General features: G+C 38.5%; 1 protein-coding gene across 1 annotated transcript in view; it reads right to left on the bottom strand.

Moving 5' to 3' along the window:
* The window catches only part of INO80 (INO80 complex ATPase subunit), a 396,744-nt gene that overhangs the window by 90,098 nt on the left and 286,730 nt on the right, over positions 1 to 19,916 (bottom strand). The window contains 2 exon segments of the mRNA XM_053711738.1: positions 1,054 to 1,126; positions 1,907 to 2,001. Coding sequence (XP_053567713.1) covers positions 1,054 to 1,126; positions 1,907 to 2,001 — 168 coding nt within the window.

The following is a 19,916-nucleotide window of genomic DNA, read 5'->3' as shown; positions in this document are numbered from 1 at the left end:
CACTACGCCGCCAGGGACTCAGATCCTGCAGTGCTAGACATGTCCCCCTGCTTAAGCCAGTACATGTCCGGGCCCGTCTGAAGTATGCTAGAGAGCATTTGAATAATCCAAAAGTGGATTGGGAGAATGTCATATGGTCAGATGAAACCAAAGTAGAACTGTTTGGTAGAAACACAACTCGTCGTGTTTGGAGGAGAGAGAATACTAAATTGCAACCAAAGAACACCATACCTACTGTGCAGCATGGGGGTGGCAATATCATGCTTTGGGGCTGTTTCTCTGCAAAGGGAACAGGACGACTGATCCGTGTACTAGAAAGAATGAATGGGGCCATGTATCATGAGATTTTGAGTTCAAACCTCCTTCCATCAGCAAGGGCATTGAAGATGAAACGTGGCTGAGTCTTTCAGCATGACAATGATCCCAAACACACCGCCCGGGCAACGAAGGAGTGGCTTCGTAAGAAGCATTTCAAGGTCCTGGAGTGGCCTAGCCAGTCTCCAGATCTCAACCCCATAGAAAACCTTTGGAGGGAGTCGAAAGTCCGTGTTGCCCAGCGATAGCCCCAAAACATCCCTGCTCTAGAGGAGATCTGCATGCAGGAATGGGCCAACATACCCGCAACAGTGTGTGACAACCTTGTGAAGACTTACAGAAAACGTTTGACCTCTGTCATTGCCAACAAAGGATATATAACAAAGTATTGAGATGAACTTTTGATATTGACCAAATACTTATTTTCCATCATAATTTGCAAATAAATTCTTTCCAAATCAGACAATGTGATTGTCTGGATTTGTTTCCACATTTTGTTGAGGTATACCTATGAAATTACAGGCCTCTCTCATCTTCTTAAGTGGGAGAACTTGCACAATTTGTGGCTGACTAAATACTTTTTTGCCCCACTGTATTAGGCTGTTTTATGAATCTGTGCGACTGTTATGGTTATTGAACTAAATGCATGGCAAAAACCACACAATTTATATTCTAGAATTATACAGACAAAGAGAGTGAACTTGCAAAGCTTTTACTTTTATGCTCAGAAACCATTACCGTATCAGCAGCTGTGAGGTTAATGCCCAGTCCTCCGGCTCTGGTGCTAAGCAGAAAAACGAAGATGTCTGTCCTAAATTATATAGAGAAGAAAAAATATTTTAAGCATTTTTTTAACTCACAAAGAGGAGAATATTTTTTATTTTGAATATAAGCTTATATAACAAAATATAGTCCATGTCATTATATTAGTCCCCTGACCAGATTCATTGCTAACACAGACAGGTATGACCAGTCAGCAAAATTAGAATTATAACATTGTGTCTGTTTATAACCCCTAATGAGTGAGTTTGGTGTAATTTATCTCAGCTACCTGTGAGGTGCAGAAGAGGATAATAAGCAGATTCTTAAATTTGGGGTTGCCAGCTCACTTGTGAGCTCACATGACAAGCTCTAAGTAGCTGCAAATGTAGCTTGAAAAAATGTCCCCCCAGAATATAATAATTCAGTAAATGAGCGAATCATCATTGGATTTCAGGTAATATCAGACTTTATTTCTATTTATTACAGCAGAGCAGGTGGATACACACAGGATAACTCTGTCTGTAATTATACAGCACTACAATGACTCATGGTTTTTAATCTTGTCTTATTCTTTTAAATAATAGGGATTAATTATTATTGGTAAATATGATCAAGTTAAAAATGCTGGTTACGTTCTGGTTACATATAAGGGATAATTGAGACCTGAGGTTGGATCAAGTGAGTACACCCTTTTATTGACTTGATTCCACACAGCAGCCATGTTTAATTAATAAACTACACTAAGTATATTCTTTTGTTCTTTTTGTACGTTTCCCACACACTTCTCTAGTCGTTATATAGAGTTGTGTACTTAATTCTGTTTCGGTACCTGCTCTGGAAGTCAGCCACCATATCTCTTCTCTCTGAGATCTTGGATGAGCCATCAAGCCGCATATATGTATGCTTTCTGTACACCATGTACTCCTGTAGGATGACAACAGGAAGTTAGTCAAGAACGTTAAGATCAAGTTGGAATGCAGCAATATTTTTTACACATATTGGGTTATAGAGACAGTCCATATCTATACCAAACAGGGTATTTATCTACTTGGGCAGTCTTAGAAAGTCGACGTGTATAATATGTAATTTCATACAGCAACATACTCAAGTTTGTAGAGAAAAACAAAAGTTTGAGTTGCTCTTACAATAATAACACTTTCCTGTGACATCACTTTCAACACTATGCCCTTATTGCAATTCTGATGGAACAGTAAATGTATTCAACATACTCATAATAGCCCAGCTCAATTCTATGGTGTATTAAATAGGTAGAGCGCATTTAAGGAAACCTCTAATATTTACTGCTCAATGGCAGCTAATATAACTGCTTGCTAATCTGGTAACATGCAAACATTTTTTAGCATTTTTGCTATCTGGAGTGATAGCAAAAATGCTAAAAATGTTTTGCATGTTACAAGATTAGCAAGCAGTTATATTAGCTGCCATTGAGCAGTAAATATTAGAGGTTTCCTTAAATGCGCTCTACCTATTTAATATACCTTGTATTTTTTTTATTTACCTATAATATATATATATATATATACACATACACATATTTATATTTTAGTAGACAACCCAATGTGTTGATCTGGGCCCATTTTGGTATATTTTATACCACTTTTTTGCCGCCAAATGCAATCTTATTAAATAAAAATTTTAATTTTTCATAAACTTTGGGTTTCTCACTGACATTATTTACACAACTACTGCAATCATAAGACTAATGGTAGTAAAAGATTATCTTGGGTCCCTTTTGTTCAGAAAACATAATTTATGTAAGAACTTACCTGATAAATTAATTTCTTTCATATTGGCAAGAGTCCATGAGCTAGTGACATATGGGATATACATTCCTACCAGGAGGGGGCAACGTTTCCCAAACCTCAAATGCCTATAAATACACCTCCCACCACAGCCACAACTCAGTTTAACGAATAGCCAAGTAGTGAGGTGATAACAAAAAGGAGTAAAAAAGCATAGAAAAAGAGGAACTGGAAATATATTTGTGCTTTTATACAAAAAAACATAACCACCATAAAAAGGGCGGGCCTCATGGACTCTTGCCAATATGAAAGAAATTAATTTATCAGGTAAGTTCTTGCACAAATAATGTTTTCTTTCATGTAATTGGCAAGAGTCCATGAGCTAGTTACATATAGGATAGAAATACCTAAGATGTGGAAGTCCACAGAATAGTCACTAGAGAGGGAGGGATAAAATAACAGCTATTTCCATTGAGAAATTAAATCCACAAAATAATTAAGTTTTTCTTAAAAAAACTTAAATCAAAAGCAGTAGAATCAAACTGAGACAGCTGCCTGAAGAACTTTTCTACCAAAGACTGCTTCAGCAAATACATCAAAATGGTAAAAGTATGCAAAGAAGACCAAATTACTGATTTGCAAATTTGATCAACCCAAGCTTCATTCTGAAAAAGCCTAAGAAATGGCGACTGAACTTAGTAGAATGAACTGTAAATCTCTGAGGCGGAGCCTGCCCTGCCTCCAAATAAGCCTTGAAAAACAAAAGCTTTAACGAGAATGCCAAAGAAATGGCAAAGGCTTTCTAACCTTCTCTGGAAAAAGAAAAACAACAAACAGACTAGAAGTCTTCCGAAATCCTAGTAACCTCAATATAGAATTATAAAGCTCTTACCACATCCAAAGGATGTAAAGAACTCTCAAAGAATTCTTTAGGATTAGGACACAAAGAAGGAACAACAATATCTCTACTAATTTTGTTCAAATTCACAACCTTAGGAAAAAAAGTCCACAAAACAACTTATCTAGATGAAAAAATCAGATAAGGAGACAAACAAGAGAGAGCTGATAAATCAGAAACTCTTGTAGATGTAGAGATAGTCAAAATACACAACACTTTCCAAGAAAGTAGATAATCTTCAAAGAAAATATAGGCTCAAAAGAAAGAGTCTGCAAAATCTTTAAACCAAATAAGACTCTAAAAAGGACAAATTAATAAATGAACAGGCTTGATACCAACCAAAGCCTGGACAAAACAGTGAATATCAGGAAGTTTAAACAATCTTTCTAAGAAATAAAACAGAAAGAACAGAGATTTGTCCCTGTAAAATCCTAGGAATTCTAAAAGAATGCCAAGAGAATTTATGAGAAGAACACCATAAAATATAGGTTTTCCAAACCTGATAATACAAGTTCCTTGAAACAGACTTATAAGCCTGCAACATAGTGATAAAAGCTGAGTCAGAGAAACCTCTATGACTAAACACTAATTAATTTCCATACCATCAAATAAGTAATTTGAGATCCCGATGGAAAAATAGCCCCTAAAACAAGAGGGCTGGTCAAAGAGAAAGCGGCCAAGGATGGCAACTGGACATCCGAACAAGATCCATATACCAAACCTGTGAGGCCATGCTGATGCTATGAATCACATGAGACTGTTCCAATATGATCTTGGTAATCACCCTTGGAAGAAAAAAACAGAGGCGGAAAGATGTAGTCAGGTTGCAAAACCAAGACACTGTTAATGCATCCAACATTTCCGCCTGAGGATCCCTGGACCTGAAAATGTACCTGGGAAATTGAGAAAACAAACATCTGTATAGAGATACCACTTTCCCGGATGTAAAGACTGATGGCTGAGATAATCCACCTCCCAAATGTCTAAACCTGAGATAAAAATCGTAGAAATTAGACAGGAGATGAATTCCATCTAAGAACGTATTCAAGATACTTCTTAATTGCTAAGGAACGACAAGTCCCTTTTCTGAGGATTGACATATGCCACAAGTTCTCTCCTAAAAAGAGCTCTGAAAATAACACTGAGTTCTAAAATATCGATTGGAAACCTCGCCTCTTGAAGTTTCCAAATCCCTTGTGCTGTCAGAGACCCTCAGACAGCTCCCCAACCTGTAAGACTTGCATCAATTAAGAATACAGTCCAGGAAGGACGAACAAAAGGAGGCCCCCTGAATAAAACGATGATAGTCTAATCACCAAAACAGAGAGAGTAGAGTGTTAGGATTTAAGAATATCAACTGTGATACATGAAAACAATCCCTGTACCATTGATTCAATATGCAAAGCAAAAAGAGGTCTCAGATGAAAAACGAACAAAGGGAACCATGCTTGATGCTGCAGTTATGAGACCTAAAACTTCCATGCACATAGCCACTGAAAGGAATGTTCTAGACTGTAAGTTAGACAGGCTAACGCCAATTACAATTGACTTTTATCCGATAAAGACAAAGACATGAACACAGAATCCATCTAGAAACCCAAAGAGAGGTGACCCTTGTCTGAGGAATCACAAAACTCTTAGGTAAATTAAATCCTCTAACCATGTCTTGAAGAAACAAAACTAGTTGATTCATGAGAGAGTCCAATAAAAAAAAAAGATTAAGCTAATACAAAGATACCATCCAAATAAGGAAACACCACAATACCCTACTGTCTTATTACAGAAAGAAGGGCACCCAGAACCTTTGAAAAGATTCATAAAGCTGTTGCTAGATCAAATGGAAAAACGACAAATTGGTAAAGCTTATCGAAAAAAAATAATCCACGAGTGGTCTGAATATAATAAAATATGAGGATAAACATCCTGTAAAATGGAGTGGACATGAAATGACCTTGCTGAACAAAAAGTCATAATAGTCCTTATAATCGCCAACTTGAAAGTTGGGACTCTAACAAAACAATATAAAGTTTTCAGATCCAAGATTGGACTGAATAAACCTTTCTTCTTTGGGACAAAGAATAGAATTGAATAGAAACCCAATCCCTGTTCCTGATAAAGAACAGGTATAATCACTCCTGAAAAAAATTTAGAGTGTACGGAGAAAGAAAGATTCTTCCCATAGAATGTCTCATTCTAAAAATCTATTCAAACCCTAAGAATAATATAGATTTTGGACTGAGTTCATCCAAAAACAATCTAATCTGCCCCCCACCAGAAGGAATGATTTGAGAACCACACCTTCATGCAGACTAATAACTAGTAATCACATAGCGTTTTTCTCCCAGGATACAAAAAAACGCTTTTTCAGTGCTTACACTCTGAGTTAACCAAATTGGCAGCTGATAAAAACAGTTGTTATTATTACCCAAATAAAAGGTACACAATAAATTGACCTCAAAAGGCCGAAGGGCTGTATTAACCCTGCCGGGATATGAATCTATGACCCTTGGATCTAAAATAAGCGTTTGTAGTCAGGACATTCACCAACTGAACTACATCACCGGACTAAAAGAAGGGCAGAAAAAACTCTAAACCTCCAAATAATGGAGATAATAGAAATCAAACAAATTATTATCCAAACAAGCTAGAGATAAAAAAAAAATATTTGAAATCATAATTATAGATATAGTAAACATAATAAAATGAATACATCAGAAGTAAATAAACAGAGTTATATACTTGAGAATCTAAAACTGCTTATGCTAACTGTTCAACAACAAAAAGGTTGAAAAAAACAGTAATGTCAGCCACAGATAAAGCTGAGCTGAAAATATAAAAAGTACATGAATATGCTCTACTAAGGTTATATTCAAAGCTCTAAAGAATCCTAAAAATAAGTACCAATTTCCATAGAAATAGTAGTACAGTCCCAAAAGGGAATCAGGATAAACCATTCTTTATAATATAATACAGATAGTATCTTGAATAGGAAAAGGCCTCAGGAGCAAAATTTAAATCTTAAAATCCAGATTTTAAAAAAAACATACGCCTAGATTATGAGTCTTGCGTTAGCCTTAAAAAGCAGCGTTGAAAGGCCCCAATGCTGCTTTTTAACGCCCGCTGGTATTATGAGTCTGGCAGGTACAGGTGTACCGCTCACTTTTTTTCCGCGACTCAAGCATACCGCAAATCCCCTTACGTCAATTGCGTATCCTATCTTTTCAATGGGATTTTCCTAACGCCGGTATTACGAGTCTTGGAAAAAGTGAGCGGTAGACCCTCTCCTGTCAAGACTCCTACCGCATTTAAAAGTCAGTAGTTAAGAGTTTTATGGGCTAACGCCGTAACATAAAACTTAACTAAAGTGCTAAAAAGTACACTAACACCCATAAACTACCTATTAACCCCTAAACCGAGGCCCCCCCCATATAGCAAACACTAAAATAATATTTTTAACCCCTAATCTGCCGACCAGACATCGCCGCAACTTCAATAAACATATTAACCCCTAAACCGTCGCACTCCCGCCTCACAAACACTAGTTAAATTTTATTAACCTCTAATCTGCCGTCCCTAACATTGCCGCCACCTACCTACATTTATTAACCCCTAAATCTGCCGCCCCCAACGTCGCCGCCACTATAATAAATATGTTAACTCCTAAATCTAAGTCTAACCCTAACACCCCCCTAACTTAAATATAATTTAAAATAATCTAAATAAAATTACTACAATTAAATAAATAATTCCTATTTAAAACTAAATACCTACCTATAAAATAAACCCTAAGCTAGCTACAATATAACTAATAATTACATTTTAGCTATCTCAGGGTTTATTTTTATTTTATAGGCATCTTTGTATTTATTTTAAATAGGTACAATAGTTATTAAATAGTTATTAACTATTTAATAACTTCCTAGTTAAAACAAATACAAAAGTACCTGTAAAATAAAACCTAACCTACATTATAATTACACCTAACACTACACTATAATTAAATTAATTACCTAAACTAACTACAATTAATTACAATTAAATTAAACTAAAGTAAGAAAAAAAAAACACTAAATTACAGAAAATAATAAAATAATTACAAGAATTTTAAACTAATTACACCTAATCTAATCCCCCTAATAAAATAAAAAAATCCCTACCCTATACCAAATTACAAATAGCCCTTAAAAGGGCCTTTTGCGGGGCATTGCCCCCAAAAAATCAGCTCTTTTACCTATAAAATATAATGACATCCCCCCAACATTAAAACCCACCACCCACACACCCAACCCTAAAACCCACCCAATCCCCCCTTAATAAAACCTAACACTAACCCCTTGAAGATCACCCTACCTTGAGACGTCTTCACCCAACCGGGCAGAAGTGGTCCTCCAGACGGCCAGAAGTCTTCATCCAATCCGGGCAGAAGAGGTCCTCCAGACGGCCAGAAGTCTTCATCCAGACGGCATCTTCTATCTTCCTCCATCCGGAGCGGGTCCATCTTCAAGACATCCGACGCGGAGCATCCTTCCAGGCCGACGATTACCCGACGAACAAATATTCCTTTAAATGACGTCATCCAAGATGGCGTCCCTTGAATTCCGATTGGCTGATAGAATTCTATCAGCCAATCGGAATTAAGGTAGGAAAATTCCTATTGGCTGATGCAATCAGCCAATAGGATTAAAGTTCAATCCTATTGGCTGATCCAATCAGCCAATAGGATTGAGCTTGCATTCTATTGGCTGATTGTAACAGCCAATAGAATGCAAGCTCAATCCTATTGGCTGATTGCATCAGCCATTAGGATTTTTCCTACCTTAATTCCGATTGGCTGATAGAATTCTATCAGCCAATCGGAATTCAAGGGACGCCATCTTGGATGACGTCATTTAAAGGAATATTCATTTGTCGGGTAGTCGTCGGCCTGGAAGGATGCTCCGCGTCGGATGTCTTGAAGATGGACCCGCTCCGCTCCGGATGGATGAAGATAGAAGATGCCGCCTGGATGAAGACTTCAGGCCATCTGGAGGACCTCTTCTGCCCGGATCGGATGAAGACTTCTGGCCATCTGGAGACCACTTCTGCCCGGTTGAGAGAAGACGTCTCAGGGTAGGGTGATCTTCAAGGGGTTAGTGTTAGGTTTTATTAAGGGGGGATTGGGTGGGTTTTACAGTAGGGTTGGGTGTGTGGGTGGTGGGTTGTAATGTTGGGGTGGGTATTGTATTTTTTTTTACAGGTAAAAGAGCTGATTACTTTGGGGCAATGCCCCGCAAAAGGCCCTTTTAATGGCTATTTATAATTTAGTATAGGGTAGGGTTTTTTTTTTTATTTTGGAGGGCTTTTTTATTTTATTAGGGGGATTAGATTAGGTGTAATTAGTTTAAAATTCTTGTAATTATTTTCTGTAATTTAGTGGGGGGGGGTTTCTTTCGTACTTTAGATTATTTAATTGTAATTAATTGTAGTTAGTTTAGGTAATTAATTTAATTATAGTGTAGTGTTAGGTGTAATTGTAACGTAGGTTAGGTTTTATTTTACAGGTACTTTTGTATTTATTTTAACTAGGAAGTTATTAAATAGTGAATAACTATTTAATAACTATTGTACCTAGTTAAAATAAATACAAAGTTGCCTGTAAAATTAAAATAAACTCTGAAATAGCTACAATGTAATTATTAGTTATATTGTAGCTAGCTTAGGGTTTATTTTATAGGTAAGTATTTAGTTTCAAATAGGAATAATTTATTTAATTGTAGTAATTTTATTTAGATTATTTTAAATTATATTTAAGTTAGGGGGGTGTTAGGGTTATGGTTAGACTTAGGTTTAGGGGTTAACATATTTATTATAGTGGTGGCGATGTTGGGGGCGGCAGATTAGGGGTTAATAAATGTATTTAGGTTGCGGCGAGATTGGGGGCAGCAGATTAGGGGTTAATAAATATAATGTAGGGTTTGGCGATGTTGGGAGCAGCAGATTAGGGGTTCATTAGTATAATGTAGGTGGCGGCGGTGTCTGGAGCGGCAGATTAGGGGTTAATATTATAAAGCAGGTGTCGGCGATGTCGGGGTCGGCATATTAGGGGTTAATAAGTGTAAGATTAGGGGTGTTTAGACTCAGGGTTCATGTTAGGGTGTAGACATAAAAAGTATTTCCCCGTAGGAATCAATGGGGCTGCGTTAGGAGCTGAACGCTGTTTTTTTTCAGCCGAATCTGCCCCATTGATTCATATGGGGAAATTGTGCACAAGCACGTTTTGCCAGCTCACCGCTACCGTAAACAACGAAGGTATTGAGGTGAGATGTGGAGCTAAATTTTGCTCTCCGCTCACTTTTTTGCGGCTAACGCCGGGCTTAAAAAAACCTGTAATACCAGCATTGTTTGTAGGTGAGCGGTGAGCATAAACTGCTCGTTAACACCACAAGTCTTACCGACAAAAACTCGTAATCTAGCCGATAGTTAATAGGAGGACTAAGCAGATTAGGGGTTCATTAGTATAATGTAGATGGCGGCGGTGTCCGGAGCGGCAGATTAGGGGTTAATAATATAAAGCAGGTGTAGGCGATGTCAGGGTCGGCATATCAGGGGTTAATAAGTGTAAGATTAGTGGTGTTTAGACTCGGGGTTCATGTTAGGGTGTTGGGTGTAGACATAAAAAGTATTTAGCGCTGCGGAATCTGTTGGCGCTCTACAAATAACCGATAATAATAATAATAATATTTCCCCATAGGAATCAATGGGGCTGCGTTAGGAGCTGAACGCTGTTTTTTTCAACCGAATCTGCCCCATTGATTCCTATGGGGAAATCGTGCACAAACACGTTTTGCCAGCTCACCGCTACCGTAAGCAACAAAGGTATTGAGGTGAGATGTGGAGCTAAATTTTGCTCTCCGCTCACTTTTTTGCGGCTAACGCCGGGTTTAAAAAACCCTGTAATACCAGCATTGTTTGTAGGTGAGCAGTGAGCATAAACTGCTTGTTAACACCATAAGCCTTACCGACAAAAACTCGTAATCTAGCTGATAGTTAATAGGAGGACTAAGCTCCTAAAAGCTAAAAATAACAAATTTTCCTTAAAGGGATACTAAACCCAAAAAAATGATTTCATTATTCAGATAGAGAATACAATATTAAACAACATTCCATTTTACTTCTATTATCTAATTTGCTTCATTCTTTAGATATCCTTTGTTAAAGAAATAACAATGCACATGGGTGAGCCAATCAGACGAGGCATCTATGTGCAGCAACCAATCAGCAGCTACTGAGCCTATCTAGATATGCTTTTCAGCAAAGTATATCAAGAGAATGAAGTAAATTAGACAATAGAAGTAAATTAGAAAGTTGTTTAAAATGGCATGCTCTTTCTAAATCATGAAAGAAAACAATTGGGTTTAATGTCCCTTTAACAAAGAATGTTCAAATAAGAAATAAGGAGAATTTTTAAGAAAACTGTCTCTGATACAGGATCCTTTGAACCAAAGAAAACCTTCATCAGTAGAATAAACTTAAGTATGCTGTCGGTCAGAACAAAATGAATTAAATCTTAACAATTTTGAAAAGACCTAGTAAGTTTATTTAAAGGCATAATAGCAGTCATAAATAACCTTTTATGATAAAAGCAATAACGTGATGTTTGCAAATGAAATCAAGTACATGAACTCAGTAAGTAAAAACAATAAATGTCATTGTACATGTAGAAACATTATTAGCATAAAATATAATAAATAAATGCCACATAATTGAGCTGAAGAAATAACAGCAGCTTAATAATGAAAAGAACAAACATACGGCTAGATTTAGAGTTTTGCGGCCAAAGGGGTGCGTTAGCTACGCGTCTTTTTTTTCTAGCACTGCTTCTAAACAACGCTGGTATTTAGAGTTCTCTGAAGGGCTGCGTTAGTCTCCAAAAAGGGAGCGTACAGGCATATTTACCGCCACTTCAACTCTCAATACCAGCGTTGCTTACGGTAGCAGCTAGCTGGAAAAACGTGCTTGTGCACGATTCCCCCATAGGAAACAATGGGGCAGTTTGGGCTGAAAAAAAAACCTAACGCCTGCAAAAAAGCAGCGTTCAGCTCCTAACGCAGCCCCATTGTTTCCTATGGGGAAACACTCTCTAAGTCTGCAACTAACACCCTAACATGTACCCCGAGTCTAAACACCCCTAATCTTACACTTATTAACCCCTAATCTGCCACCCCGCTATCGCTGACACCTGCATTACACAATTAACCCCTAATCTTCCGCTCCGGACACCGCCGCAACCTACATTATCCCTATGAACCCCTAATCTGCTGCCCCTAACATCGCCGACACCTATATTATATTTATTACCCCCTAATCTGCCCCCCCAACGTCGCCGCTACCTTACCTACACTTATTAACCCCTAATCTGACGACCGGACCACACCGCTACTATAACTGTATTAACCCCTAAAGCTAAGTCTAACCCTAACCCCCCCCTAAGTTAAATATAATTTTAATCTAATGAAATAAATTAAATATTATTAACTAAAGTATTCCTATTTAAAGCTAAATACTTACCTGTAAAATAAACCCTAATATAGCTACAATATAACGAATAATTATATTGTAGCTATTTTAGGATTTATATTTATTTTACAGGCAACTTTGTATTTATTTTAACTAGGTACAATAGCTATTAAATATTTATTAACTATTTAATAGCTACCTAGTTAAAATAATTACCAAATTACCTGTAAAATAAATCCTAACCTAAGTTACAATTAAACCTAACACTACACTATCAATAAATAAATTAAATAAATTAACTACAAGTACCTACAATTAAATACAATTAAATAAACTAAATTACAAAAAAAACAAACACTAAATTACAAAAAATAAAAAAAAGATTACAAGAATATAAGGCTAATTACACCTACTATAAGCCCCCTAATAAAATAAAAAAGCCCAACAAAATAATAAAGGTCCCTACCCTATTCTAAATTAAAAAGTAACCAGCTCTTTTACCAGCCCTTAAAAGGGCTTTTTGCGGGGCATGCCCCAAAGTAATCAGCTCTTTTGCCTGTAAAAAAAACACAATACCACCCCCCAACATTACAACCCACCAGCCACATACTCTCCCTAACTTGAGTCGTGTTCACCCAGCCGGGCACCGATGGACCAAAAGAGGACATCCGGAGCGGCAGAAGTCTTCATCCTATCCGGGCAGCAGAGGAGATCCGGACCAGCAGACATCAGCCAATCAGATTCAAGTTCAATTGGATTGGCTGATTTAATCAGCCAATCAGATTTTTCCTACCTTAATTCCGATTGGCTGATAGAATCCTATCAGCCAATTGGAATTCGAGGGACGCCATATGGGATGACATCATTTAAAGGAACCTTCATTCGGCGAGTAGGCGTCGGTGAAGAAGGATGGATCCGCGTCGGCTGGAGGAAGATCGCTCCGCTCCGGATGGATGAAGATAGAAGATGCCGCTTGGATGAAGATGTCTGCCGGTCCGGATGTCCTCTTTTGGTCCATCGGTGCCCGGCTGGGTGAACACGACTCAAGGTAGGGATATCTTCAGGGGGGTAGTGTTAGGTTTATTTAAGGGGGGTTTGGGTTAGAGTAGAGGTATGTGGGTGTGGTGGGTTGTAATGTTGGGGGGTGGTATTGTGGTTTTTTTAACAGGCAAAAGAGCTGATTACTTTGGGGCATGCCCCGCAAAAAGCCCTTTTAAGGGCTGGTAAAAGAGCTGGTTACTTTTTAATTTAGAAAAGGTTAGGGACCTTTATTATTTTGGGGGGCTTTTTTATTTTATTAGGGGGCTTATAGTAGGTGTAATTAGCCTAATATTCTTGTAATCTTTTTTTATTTTTTGTAATTTAGTGATGTTTTTTTTTTGTAATTTAGTTTAGTTTATTTAATTGTATTTAATTGTAGGTACTTGTAGTTAATTTATTTAATTTATTTATTGATAGTGTAGTGTTAGGTTTAATTGTAACTTAGGTTAGGATTTATTTTACAGGTAATTTGGTAATTATTTTAACTAGGTAGCTATTAAATAGTTAATAACTATTTAATAGCTATTGTACCTAGTTAAAATAAATACAAAGTTGCCTGCAAAATAAATATAAATCCTAAAATAGCTACAATATAATTATTTATTATATTGTAGCTATATTAGGGTTTATTTTACAGGTAAGTATTTAGCTTTAAATAGGAATACTTTAGTTAATAATATTTAATTTATTTTGTTAGATTAAAATTATATTTAATTTAGGGGGGTGTTAGGGTTAGACTTAGCTTTAGGGGTTAATACATTATAGTAGCAGCGAGGTCCGGTCGGCAGATTTGGGGTTAATACTTGAAGTTAGGTCGCGGCGATGTTAGGGAGGGCAGATTAGGGGTTAATACTATTTATTATAGGGGTTGTGAGGCGGGAGTGCGGCAGTTTAGGGGTTAATACATTTATTAGAATAGCGGCGAGGTCGGTGTGTTTTAGGGCATCATAGTTACTACAGTAACATCAGAGTCAGGATCAGAATGAGACATCTCGCAAAAAGTAACAGAAAAAGAAAAATAACATTAGGCAAAACATTCAATTTCCACAATGTAACAGTTTCAGAAGATTTAAAAAAACAAACATAATTTATGTAAGAACTTACCTGATAAATTCATTTCTTTCATATTAGCAAGAGTCCATGAGCTAGTGACGTATGGGATATACATTCCTACCAGGAGGGGCAAAGTTTCCCAAACCTCAAAATGCCTATAAATACACCCCTCACCACACCCACAATTCAGTTTAACGAATAGCCAAGAAGTGGGGTGATAAAAAAGTGCGAAAGCATATAAAATAAGGAATTGGAATAATTGTGCTTTATACAAAAATCATAACCACCACAAAAAAGGGCGGGCCTCATGGACTCTTGCTAATATGAAAGAAATGAATTTATCAGGTAAGTTCTTACATAAATTATGTTTTCTTTCATGTAATTAGCAAGAGTCCATGAGCTAGTGACGTATGGGATAATGATTACCCAAGATGTGGATCTTTCCACACAAGAGTCACTAGAGAGGGAGGGATAAAATAAAGACAGCCAATTCCTGCTGAAAATAATCCACACCCAAAATAAAGTTTAATGAAAAACATAAGCAGAAGATTCAAACTGAAACCGCTGCCTGAAGTACTTTTCTACCAAAAACTGCTTCAGAAAATGCAAAGAGGACCAAGTTGCTGCTTTGCAAATCTGATCAACCGAAGCTTCATTCCTAAATGCCCAGGAAGTAGAAACTGACCTAGTAGAATGAGCTGTAATCCTCTGAGGCGGAGTTTTACCCGACTCAACATAGGCAAGATGAATTAAAGATTTCAACCAAGATGCCAAAGAAATGGCAGAAGCTTTCTGGCCTTTTCTAGAACCAGAAAAGATAACAAATAGACTAGAAGTCTTTCGGAAAGACTTAGTAGCTTCAACATAATATTTCAAAGCTCTAACAACATCCAAAGAATGCAAAGATTTCTCCTTAGAATTCTTAGGATTAGGACATAATGAAGGAACCACAATTTCTCTACTAATGTTGTTGGAATTCACAACTTTAGGTAAAAATTCAAAAGAAGTTCGCAACACCGCCTTATCCTGATGAAAAATCAGAAAAGGAGACTCACAAGAAAGAGCAGATAATTCAGAAACTCTTCTGGCAGAAGAGATTGCCAAAAGAAACAAAACTTTCCAAGAAAGTAATTTAATGTCCAATGAATGCATAGGATCAAACGGAGGAGCTTGAAGAGCCCCCAGAACCAAATTCAAACTCCAAGGAGGAGAAATTGACTTAATGACAGGTTTTATACGAACCAAAGCGTGTACAAAACAATGAATATCAGGAAGAATAGCAATCTTTCTGTGAAAAAGAACAGAAAGAGCAGAGATTTGACCTTTCAAGGAACTTGCGGACAAACCCTTATCTAAACCATCCTGAAGAAACTGTAAAATTCTCGGTATTCTAAAAGAATGCCAAGAAAAATGATGAGAAAGACACCAAGAAATATAAGTCTTCCAGACTCTATAATATATCTCTCTAGATACAGATTTACGCGCCTGTAACATAGTATTAATCACAGAGTCAGAGAAACCTCTTTGACCAAGAATCAAGCGTTCAATCTCCATACCTTTAAATTTAAGGATTTCAGATCCTGATGGAAAAAACAGAATTTATGTTTACCTGATAAATTACTTTCTCCAACGGTGTGTCCGGTCCACGGCGTCATCCTTACTTGTGGGATATTCTCTTCCCCAACAGGAAATGGCAAAGAGCCCAGCAAAGCTGGTCACATGATCCCTCCCAGGCTCCGCCTACCCCAGTCATTCGACCGACGTTAAGGAGGAATATTTGCATAGGAGAAACCATATGTTACCGTGGTGACTGTAGTTAAAGAAAATAAATTATCAGACCTGATTAAAAAAACCAGGGCGGGCCGTGGACCGGACACACCGTTGGAGAAAGTAATTTATCAGGTAAACATAAATTCTGTTTTCTCCAACATAGGTGTGTCCGGTCCACGGCGTCATCCTTACTTGTGGGAACCAATACCAAAGCTTTAGGACACGGATGAAGGGAGGGAGCAAATCAGGTCACCTAAATGGAAGGCACCACGGCTTGCAAAACCTTTCTCCCAAAAATAGCCTCAGAAGAAGCAAAAGTATCAAAGTTGTAAAATTTAGAAAAAGTGTGCAGTGAAGACCAAGTCGCTGCCTTACATATCTGATCAACAGAAGCCTCGTTCTTGAAGGCCCATGTGGAAGCCGCAGCCCTAGTGGAGTGAGCTGTGATTCTTTCAGGAGGCTGCCGTCCGGCAGTCTCATACGCCAATCGGATAATGCTGTTAATCCAGAAGGAGAGAGAGGTAGAAGTTGCTTTTTGACCTCTCCGTTTACCAGAATAAACAACAAACAAAGACTAAGTTTGTCTGAAATCCTTAGTAGCTGCTAAGTAAAATTTGAGAGCACGAACTACATCCAAGTTGTGCAACAAACGTTCCTTCTTTGAAACTGGATTAGGACACAAAGAAGGCACAACTATCTCCTGGTTAATGTTCTTGTTAGAAACAACTTTTGGAAGAAAACCAGGTTTAGTACGCAAAACCACCTTATCTGCATGGAACACCAGATAAGGAGAAGAACACTGCAGAGCAGATAATTCTGAAACTCTTCTAGCAGAAGAAATTGCAACCAAAAACAAAACTTTCCAAGATAATAACTTAATATCAACGGAATGTAAGGGTTCAAACGGAACCCCCTGAAGAACTGAAAGAACTAGGTTGAGACTCCAAGGAGGAGTCAAAATTTTGTAAACAGGCTTGATTCTAACCAGAGCCTGAACAAAGGCTAGAACATCTGGCACAGCTGCCAGCTTTTTGTGAAGTAACACAGACAAGGCAGAAATCTGTCCCATCAAGGAACTTGCAGATAATCCTTTTTCCAATCCTTCTCGAAGGAAGGATAGACTCTTAACCTTGTCCCAAGGGAATCCTGCAGATTCACACCAACAGATATACCAAATTATGTGGTAATTTTTCTGGTTACAGGCTTTCAGGCCTGAACAAGAGTATTAATAACAGAATCTGAGAACCCTCGCTTTGATAAGATCAAGCGTTCAATCTCCAAGCAGTCAGCTGGAGTGGGTCGAACGGACCTAGAACAAGAAGGTCTCGTCTCAAAGGTAGCTTCCATGGTGGAGCCGATGACATATTCACCAGATCTGCATACCAAGTCCTGCGTGGCCACGCAGGAGCTATCAAAATCACCGACGCCCTCTCCTGATTGATCCTGGCTACCAGCCTGGGGATGAGAGGAAACGGCGGGAACACATAAGCTAGTTTGAAGGTCCAAGGTGCTACCAGTGCATCCACTAGAGCCGCCTTGGGATCCCTGGATCTGGACCCGTAGTAAGGAACTCTGAAGTTCTGACGAGAGGCCATCAGATCCATGTCCGGAATGCCCCACGGTTGAGTGACTTGGGCAAAGATTTCCGGATGGAGTTCCCACTCCCCCGGATGCAATGTCTGACGACTCAGAAAATCCGCTTCCCAATTTTCCACTCCTGGAATGTGGATAGCAGACAGGTGGCAGGAGTGAGACTCCGCCCATAGAATGATTTTGGTCACTTCTTCCATCGCTAGGGAACTCCTTGTTCCCCCCTGATGGTTGATGTATGAACTTGGCCCTCGCTAGCTGAGGCCAAGCTTTGAGAGCATTGAATATCGCTCTCAGGACCAGAATATTTATCGGTAGAAGAGATTCTACCCGAGACCAAAGACCCTGAGCTTTCAGGGATCCCCAGACCGCGCCCCAGCCCATCAGACTGGCGTCGGTCGTGACAATGACCCACTCTGGTCTGCGGAAGGTCATCCCTTGTGACAGTCAGAACACAATCTATCTGGTAGTTCAGACATGTTAAACAGGCATAAACTTGATAACAAAGCACAAAAAACGTTTTAAAATAAAACCGTTACTGTCACTTTAAATTTTAAACTAAACACACTTTATTACTGCAATTGCGAAAAAGTATGAAGGAATTGTTCAAAATTCACCAAAATTTCACCACAGTGTCTTAAAGCCTTAAAAGTATTGCACACCAAATTTGGAAGCTTTAACCCTTAAAATAACGGAACCGGAGCCGTTTTTATATTTAACCCCTTTACAGTCCCTGGAATCTGCTTTGCTGAGACCCAACCAAGCCCAAAGGGGAATACGATACCAAATGATGCCTTCAGAAAGACTTTTCTATGTATCAGAGCTCCACACACATGCAGCTGCATGCCATGCTGTCCTCAAAAACAAGTGCGCCATACCGGCGCGAAAATGAGGCTCTGACTATGATTAGGGAAAGCCCCTAAAGAATAAGGTGTCTAAAACAGTGCCTGCCGATATAATCATATCAAAATACCCAGAATAAATGATTCCACAAGGCTAAATATGTGTTAATAATGAATCGATTTAGCCCAGAAAAAGTCTACAGTCTTAATAAGCCCTTGTGAAGCCCTTATTTACTATCTTAATAAACATGGCTTACCGGATCCCATAGGGAAAATGACAGCTTCCAGCATTACATCGTCTTGTTAGAATGTGTCATACCTCAAGCAGTAAGAGACTGCACACTGTTCCCCCAACTGAAGTTAATTGCTCTCAACAGTCCTGTGTGGAACAGCCATGGATTTTAGTTACGGTGCTAAAATCATTTTCCTCATACAAACAGAAATCTTCATCTCTTTTCTGTTTCTGAGTAAATAGTACATACCAGCACTATTTTAAAATAACAAACTCTTGATTGAATAATAAAAACTACAGTTAAACACTAAAAAACTCTAAGCCATCTCCGTGGAGATGTTGCCTGTACAACGGCAAAGAGAATGACTGGGGTAGGCGGAGCCTGGGAGGGATCATGTGACCAGCTTTGCTGGGCTCTTTGCCATTTCCTGTTGGGGAAGAGAATATCCCACAAGTAAGGATGACGCCGTGGACCGGACACACCTATGTTGGAGAAAAGGACCTTGTGACAGAAGGTCTGATCTTAACGGAAGAGTCCACGGTTGGCAAGAGGCCATCCGGACCAGATCCGCATACCAAAACCTGTGAGGCCATGCTGGAGCTACCAGCAGAACAAACAAGCATTCCTTCAGAATCTTGGAGATTACTCTTGGAAGAAGAACTAGAGGCAGAAAGATATAGGCAGGATGATACTTCCAAGGAAGTGATAATGCATCCACTGCCTCCGCCTGAGGATCCCGGGATCTGGACAGATACCTGGGAAGTTTCTTGTTTAGATGAGACGCCATCAGATCTATTTCTGGAAGTTCCCACATTTGAACAATCTGAAGAAATACCTCTGGGTGAAGAGACCATTCGCCCGGATGCAACGTTTGGCGACTGAGATAATCCGCTTCCCAATTGTCTATACCTGGGATATGAACCGCAGAGATTAGACAGGAGCTGGATTCCGCCCAAACTAAAATTCGAGATACTTCTTTCATAGCCAGAGGACTGTGAGTCCCTCCTTGATGATTGATGTATGCCACAGTTGTGACATTGTCTGTCTGAAAACAAATGAACGATGCTCTCTTCAGAAGAGGCCAAAACTGAAGAGCTCTGAAAATTGCACGGAGTTCCAAAATATAGATCGGTAATCTCACCTCCTGAGATTC

This window comes from Bombina bombina, chromosome 1 (genome assembly GCF_027579735.1).
Source record: "Bombina bombina isolate aBomBom1 chromosome 1, aBomBom1.pri, whole genome shotgun sequence".
Classification (NCBI taxonomy): Eukaryota; Metazoa; Chordata; class Amphibia; order Anura; family Bombinatoridae; genus Bombina; species Bombina bombina.
The sequence above is the reverse complement of the archived record's forward strand: the minus strand, read 5'-3'. Positions and strand labels throughout refer to the sequence as shown.